At 31.2% G+C, this 8,591-nt stretch overlaps 1 protein-coding gene across 1 annotated transcript; it reads right to left on the bottom strand.

The window, feature by feature from the left end:
- Nucleotides 1-213: 213 nt before the first annotated feature.
- LOC107892260 (oleosin 16.4 kDa-like) lies at nt 214-934 on the bottom strand. The gene has a single exon (XM_016817291.1). It carries the CDS (start codon nt 842-844, stop codon nt 383-385), a length of 462 nt encoding a protein of 153 aa, XP_016672780.1. The 5' UTR covers nt 845-934; the 3' UTR covers nt 214-382.
- Nucleotides 935-8,591: the final 7,657 nt, after the last annotated feature.

An 8,591-nucleotide genomic window follows, 5' to 3' on the forward strand; every position in this document is an offset into this window, starting at 1 on the left:
CGGTCAATTTTATTTATTTTTTGTTTTTTTAATTATTGGCCCACCCGAAAGCCCAACCATTTCAGTCTTGCAACCTAAAAAAGAAGACACCGAAAAACTCGTCCAAAAGGGCATGGGATAATTTTTTTCCGGTGGCAGAATTTGGTTGAACACCTCTACCAGTGCATATAAGGTTTAAAAACAACGCATATAAACATAAAAAAAAAACACATATACCACAAATCTAATATATTAGTATATTACCCATTATTTCACAACTAGAGAAAAAGAAGAAGATAAAATCAACATGCACGAAAATCGCAAAGACGAAAGACTTCTCGAAAATGAAACACACTTAAAGTACATTTTACAAGCAAGCAAAGCAACCTTCCATGGTTCATATTCATGTCCTACCACCCTCATGAGCCTTGTTTTCGATAGTCTGCCCAGCTTCCTTAGTCTTTTGTCCCACATACCCCACCATATCTTGCATGCCCCTCTTGGCCCGGTCCGCGTCGAGCTGCTCGGTGCCAGTCGCCTGTCTGAAGCGGTTAAATACGTAGGAGAGCGAGGACAGTCCCGTCAACCCAAAAGCCCCGGACGACAAGAAACCGGCCACAGCCATGAAAACCGCGATGGCAGCTGGGAGCAGAACCGGGCTGAAGATGACGAAGAGTGGCGTTGCCACGCATAGGCCGATGACGGTGCCGGTGAGGGTTAGCCCGGCTAATGCAAGGAGAGTGCCGCCGATGGGAAGGAGGGTGAGGACGGTTAGAACTTGGGTTGTTGATGGTCCGCTTTGATAGTTCGTTCTATCACCACGAACAACCTGGTCAAATCGGTAAGAGCGGTCACGGTCGGCCATTGATGAAAACAGCTTACGAGCTTGCTTAATTAAGTTAAGTGTGTGGAAAGTGAAAAATAAAGATGGAGAAAGGTGGGGAAGGTATTGGGGAGGATGCGGGATTTTTATAAAGGGGGAGACGGGTGTCATATGGAGACACGTAGGGGATGACTTGGTGAGCTGAGGTTTTGCATGAGAACCAAGTTTCACTGTCGCTTTCCAATTTGAAAAGATTATTATTATTTTATCACATATATCTTGATTCAATAAAAATATTTATTATATTTTTTCATCCCTAGATTATCAAATTAAAATTTTAATTTGTATGTTACACTCGATTTGGAGATTTCATCTTCATATGCTTTAATTTGAAATTGTTGGGTGAGTTTTTTTACTATTATTAATAATATGTTGTACTTCGGTTTAAATCACTAATCAATTGAAAACTATGCTAGTCTTGACATGAATTTCTTTTTGAAATTTCTTATATCTTACCCCAATTGTTAATTTTCAATATATATATATGTTGATGTGGAATTAAAGAAAAAAAATTAAAATATAGTAGGAACAAAATGATTTTTTTAAAAAGTGAATACCGGTAGAGCGGTTGGATAGTGAATATGAAGCTGTTATAGTAATTGTTGTCACCTTAATATGCTCCACTATAGAAATTACCATTTCATTATTGTATATATAAACTATTAAAAAGGTTAAAGTGTAATAATGCAATATAAAAAAATCCATATATTTTATTTTTTTGAAGAATTATTTTTAAATATTTAGTTGACTTTAAAAAATTAAAAATACTAAAAATAAGTTACAAAAATTAAACTGAAACAAAGTAGAGTGAGATTGGGACGGGGGTGGAGTTGGATGTATCCAACATCTATGGAAGTGGTAGTGGATTTCAAAATTATGCATCCATAGTGGAATGGGGTGGGTGGTGAAGTAGAGTATGTCAACTATGGAGTGGTGGTGGATTTAGCAATATTTTCTCTCACCCCACTCCATTGTCATCCTTAAATAAACTCACTGCTATGGTTATTTGAATTTGGCCAGTTCGAGTGGTTGGATTGGTTGAACCAAAAATATATCATTAATTCAAATTTTTAATTAATTTTTTTACAAAATATGTTACATTATTTTTATAAAAATAAAAGAAAAGTTTACGCTTTAAACTTAACATCATAGTTTTTAATAGGTATATTCACAATTCAAGTTATCCCCTTAAGCTCAAAAGTTAGTTGAAAACGAAGCAATTTGAATAAAAGTACAAGACTAAAAAATGAACTTGGGGAAAAAAAAAGCTTGTTTAAATATTGATCGGGCTTAGGATTCAATATTCAAGGCTTGAGCTCGATTTAGCCCGGCCTGTTTTATACTTTTTGTAATAGATTTATATTTTATTAAATTAAATATATAATAATATGATATTATGTAAAAATTAAAAATATGTTAAGATGTCTAAATTTGAAATTTTAATGAAAAATAATCTAAAATATTAAAAATTAAATTAAAAATAATATATATTTTAAAGATAATATGAGCAGACTTAAAATAGGTTTGAATTAGTTATTTACAAATATAAACATACATTAACAAAATTTCAAATCCTTATTTCAAGTTAGAGTCAGATAAACATAAAAAAGGGCAAAACTAGGGGGTGACAGTGGCCTCGGTCCCCTTTAAAATAGAAAGTTTTCTATTTAAGCCCTTTAAGATTTTTAAAATTTTAAATTAGTAAAGGTAAAATTACACTTTGTCTCTTCTAAAAATATAAAAATATAATTTAATCCTTTAAAATTTATAAAAATATAAACTATTAAAATAATAAAATTATAATTTTTATTATCATAAAAATTACAATTTAATTTCAATCCCTTAAAAAATTTTAGTTTTACCTCTAAATATAAAATATATTAATATTAGATTTGATTGCAACTGCATCAAACTTATGAATAGTTTTAATTTTAAAACAAATTTACCATCTCAACCAAAATTCCATTTACATTAATATAAACTTTTAATGACTTCAAAATTTGACCGCGTCTGACACATACTGAAGATAAAACATTAATATGACAATAATCCTATTTTTTTTATAATATTTATTAAATAATTTAAATATAAGATGATGAGAACATAAAATAGGAGGTATGAAAATTGCCATCTTTCTTCTGTTTGGCAGTTTCACTGCGGGTTTCAGAATAAATGAATTTTTCACAAAAAGACATTCTTCCTTCATTTATTTATCTCACTCATTGCTTTCAAGGACTGTCAATGTATTTTACAAGTCTCCAATGTTTTTTTTTTAATTTCAATAACAGGTAATAGTTCGAATAATAAATGTGACTAGCGCAATTTAAATTCTGGTCACATTTATGACAACAATGAATACTTTTGACTACAGGCTATCATATAGGGTTCATGTTTTTTTTAATCATTGCATATTAAAAATCGAACAATTTTAATAATTGTAAAAGAATTATTAATTTTATTAGAGTGATAAATATATAAAAAATAAAGCAACATTTATTTTTTTAATTTGATTTTTTAGAACTTGATGTTAAATTTTTTGTTTACATTAATCCCTGAATTAGGGTTTTATTAAATATTTTAGTTCTTCTTTTAACATCATTAATAGGTGATAAGACCCGCTGAAATTGTGTCACGTTATTAAATGACTTATAAAAAAGAAAAACTTGAAAAATTATAAGATTTTAATAAATTATAAAAATTTTAAAAACAACTAAAAAATTATATAATTTTTATAAAAAAAATAAAACCCTATAAAGGAGAAAATAGGGATTAGAAAAGGTTGCATAACAGATGAAATGGATTGTCATGGTTTTCTTCATTTATATATTTGGCTTTAAATATTTTTGGGGGAAGAATTTAATTTTGGAAGGATAAAAGTAATGCCAAAATGGGCCGAAAGAAAATTGAGGTTTTTGGATAGTAATAATAATGATAATAATAAAAAGTGAGTATTTGGTACATTGATAATGTATTGTTTTATTTGACAAATAATTTTGAAAAATTCATATTATTATTATTTAAATATTTTACTATACCATACCCTCGTAAGACACTTGTCAATAAAGGTAAGTAAAACTTGTTTCGATTCGAAAAAAAAACATTTTAAATTTCAAGTTAATCGAATCGAGTTATTCGAGTCAACTCGAATAAGTAACTTGAATTTCGATTTTGATTCGAGTTGAATTTTACAATTCGAATAAGTTAAATAATTCGAATAACAGATTGATGTAAATACCTTTTTGATCCTTATCAATTTTAAAAATGAGCAAATTGGTCTCTCAACAAAAATTACAAAAACTTTCAAAATTTAAAATATTTTTAACAACTCAAAAATTTATATTTTTAAGAAAATATAAAAAAAATTAAAGAATATATAAAGAAAATTAACAATTAATAATTTTTTAAATTAATAATTTTGGGACCTAAATTAATATAATTTTTGCCCACCCCTTCCCCACCTTTGTTTACTATTATACCAAACAAATCATATATATATTACAAGGTTCTAAATAAATTTATGTGTTTAATGTGTTCACGTTACAACTTTTGACAAATGATCCTTCCCATTTAAAGCACTTATTTTCACTTTAGGTAAATTATTCTTTTCTCCTTACCTTTTTAAATCATATTAGATAAATTACTTTAAACATAACTTAATTATTATACTTCCATTATAATTTATAAGACTTTTTTTAAATTATTCTTATTATTATTTTTATAATAAAATTCTTTATGTTACTTTTAATTATAATTTTTTTCATAAATTAGTTTGACTAATTTACCAAAAAAGGCTTATTTCTAAAAAGAATTACGAAAATGGGCCATTTTGTCTGATATTTATTGAAATAGTCTGTTTTTTATAAAACGCGCTGAGCTGAAATCGTTTTTAGAGGAAAACTAGACAAACAGATCCATCTCAACATTTTTTTCTTTTATAATTTGTAAATAGTGTCCACGTCAGCGCACTTTAATAAAGCGCTTCCATGTAAGCGCGCTTTTGCCCGTGTTTTCTTAATGCTGCTCACATCATCGTGGATCACCTGCAAAGCCTCGTATGGTGGCTGCAAGAACCGATGGTACCCAATAGGAAGCTTGAACGCATAGTTGGCTAGCGTATCAACAACACGATTTCCTTCCCTATAACCATGAATTATCTTCACCTCCCAATTTCTCCCAAGTAATCTCCAAACATCTCAATCAATAGCCAAACTCGGAACATCCACCTTCGTTTGCTGTAATAAAGCAACAACATCCATACTATCTGCCTCGAGTATAACCCTTCTCGCTCCCTGTTCTTATGCTAACAGTAGGCCATCGTAGGCACCCTATATCTCCGCTTCTAAAATCAAGCAAATGCCAATATTCCTTGCGTAGCCAGCATGCCAATTCCCATCATGATCCCTCACCAAACTATCGCTAGTAGCAAAGCCAGAATCTAGATTCCTTACCTTATCCAAATTTACCTTCAACCATCACTCATTTGGCTTAGACAAATGGATAGTGATATAATCATGATCCTCATATGAAGTATTACCTTGCAATGTACCAGCCTGCACCCTACACAAACAACGAGCAACATGTATAACATTACCTTGTTTAAAAGTATCAAGAGCAAAAATTCTGCTACTTGTTTGCTTCCAAAGCACCTAGCAGATTGCACTGAAAAAATTCTCCCAGTTTTTGTACTCTTACGCAAATTGTTCTGCCCTTGTAATATTAGCAAAGAACTAATCCTTGATCGGCATACCCACGAAAGCATCTGTCATCTAAAGTCTTATAAGTTGCAAACAAACTGAGATAGTAGGAAAGAAAAGCGTAAAATATGGTCAATAGTCTCCACCCCATTACCACATATTACACAACAAGAATCCACAGTGAGACCCCTCCAAGTTCTCACCTCATTTGTTAATACTTTATTTTGAGTCGCTAACCACATGAAAAGCTTTACCCTTTACGAACATTGTAATTTCCACATCAACTTCCACATACCGACTCCATGTCGGTTTTATCATCACTCAGCTGGTCATATGCAGACTTTGTCGAAAAATGAAAGTGCTTATCTTCAAATAAATTCTATCTTTTGATGGAATTGGCCTTTCGATTTTTGGCATAAAGTTTCAAATAACGCCTTTTATCCTTTTGCGAATAGAGTCCACATTCTAGCAAAATGAGATTGAGGATAGTGGAGAAGATCGAGTGGTTGAAAGTCGAGAATGATTTAATCCGCCTCATACAAAATACAAGTATGATCCAAGTAAATAAGTTTATTACTATAAACATCACAACTGGTCGATTTCAAAAGAAACTTTTAAAATTATGTTGTGCACTTTTCCACCTTTTTTCAAACCGATTTTTCCAATAAAAACAAACTTATTATTTTTTTTACCACCAACATCTTCATTCAAGACCTAGGGTTTTGTAGTTTAGTGAGAAAAGTTGAAACTAGAGAGAGAAATCTTCAACCAAGATAATAATTCATGGTTTCAACATCTCCACCTTATTTATTTGAAATATTTAGTAAGGAAATGTTGTTAGAGAATGTGCATTACTATTTTTGTTTATATTTTTTTGATGAGTGGAAAATAGGACTTTGAGAAGATGTTAAGAGAATTCTAGTATTGAGATGGCAAAGAGGAGCATTTTTTTGTCATTGAAATAGGTAAGTACCCTTGGATTTCCAAACTTTACCTTAAGAAATATGCAATGTTGTTTGAATCAGACCGAATCGGTCAATTGGAATGAAAATCGACCAGGGTACTGGTCTGAAGAAACTAATTAGATTGGTTAACCTAGGAACTGGTACAAACTGGTTTAATCGAGATAAAAATCTGTTGAATTGGGTGGTTGAATCAAATTTTTTATTTAAATTTTTTTTAATAATTTATTTAGTCGAATTAAAAGAATTGGTCGAATTTGTTGGATGTCGAGATTTGGGGCCTGACTGGTTAGACACTAGTTCGATTTTGGAAACCTTGGAAATATGTGACTTGAGTTGAATAATTAGTGTAATAAATAGTTGTAAGAAATATTTATGTAAAACCCTATACTCGACCAGATCATTGGGTCCGAGCTATAGTGTGTCACATTCATTGTCAGAGCAACTACGATCAATTCACAATTAAATTATACAATTTCTATGATAATTATCAAACAAATTTGCATTCCTTAATCATAATAAAGTAAATCTATATTTCATTTATGTATGCACCTAATGTCATTCAACAATCCACCATTTATTAAGGTCATAGAAGCATTTCAATTAAGGCATCATCACATCTTACACATTTATCAAACTATGAGAATTACAATTTGCATATACTTTTATACATATGCATATCAACCATATGTATATTAATACTAGAATATAAGATATAACATTTAATTATAAAATCATTCAACTACCACAAACCTAACCTATTAGGTACATACCAAAATATACGCAATGTTGAAAACTAACAAACATGGATGAGGCTGGGATTGTGGATTGGATGCTGAAGTCTATGCCCGAAAATCTTAAATTAAATCTAGCCCGTGAGCTGTCGCGTGTGAATATGATATGCAATTTGTGCAAGTATACACGTCGAATTAAGTAATAAAGTGATGAGTGAGTATCGTTCCCACGAGAATCGGATTGAGGCACAAAAGTGGTCAAGTTAGTATAATAAAATACAATTAATGCTATAGAAAAGTCAATGATAAATATGCAGTGGCAATTAGTGGAGTAATGATGTAAGCAATAGATGGAATTAATGAACAACTAAAAATGCTATGGCAAAATGAAAGTAGAAATATAATGGCAATAACGCGAGTGATTATCCGAGTAGAATGTAAACAAAGAAATAAAGAACTAAATATGTTGTGGCAAAGATACTATGACAAAAAATAAGGATAGAGTGCTGTTGGTTCGGAAGGTCGGGATTACCCATAATCGACACTTACTGACAATAATGCATTGGCAAAATTGTATCTATTTTACTGCACATAAGATTACTAAAATAGCTTGCCTCTCGCGAGAGAAAAACCTCAAGTTACCTTGCCCGTGTTTATAGGCTTTTTAGAAATCTTGCATGGGTTCCTTTTGTATGATCGTGACTCTATGTCTAGAGTCGACTACAAGTGTCTATCGAATACTTGCTCATTTCATTTAATTTTAATCCAACCAATCCAACCCTTTCAGAATTAGAATCAATTTATAAGTATGCGAACAATCTTCTATGTTTAGAGGTCGTTTGCATTTTAATTAAGAAATAAGAATAATCAAATGAAACAATAAAGTAAATTAGATATATACTACATCCATAAAACCAGTTTAAGGTTTCATCGAAAGTAATTCCAAACCTATGAGATTAGCTCATGGGTTGGGAAATAAAATTCCAAACCAAAATATTATCCGACATTATGTTCAACTACTTCAATTCAATCTTTCGAAGGAACACTAATGGAAATAACGAAAGAACTTCGGGAAAGAGCTTTTGCTTGCACAGTCCATACTTCGGCAGGACAATGTTCTGTGGTGGCTAAGAAAGATTGCTTTAGGCTTCCTTTCCTTTGCGTAATCGAACCCTTATTCACGTTTAAGGATCTCTCCCACTTTTTTTTCCCCTTTGTAAGGTCCCCTTCATCGGCTTTTATAGATAGATTAGGCTAGGGTCAGCTAACAGCTCGTGATTATCTTCTTCTCTTTTAAGGGGATTTATCTGGTACAAGTTTGAATTTGAGTTGGGACTGT

This window comes from Gossypium hirsutum, chromosome D09 (assembly GCF_007990345.1).
Source record: "Gossypium hirsutum isolate 1008001.06 chromosome D09, Gossypium_hirsutum_v2.1, whole genome shotgun sequence".
NCBI lineage: Eukaryota > Viridiplantae > Streptophyta > Magnoliopsida > Malvales > Malvaceae > Gossypium > Gossypium hirsutum.

Excerpts from the sequence above, each read along its gene's own strand:
- LOC107892260 (XM_016817291.1), bottom strand. The coding sequence starts at position 844 with ATGGCCGACCGTGACCGCTCTTACCGATTTGACCAGGTTGTTCGTGGT.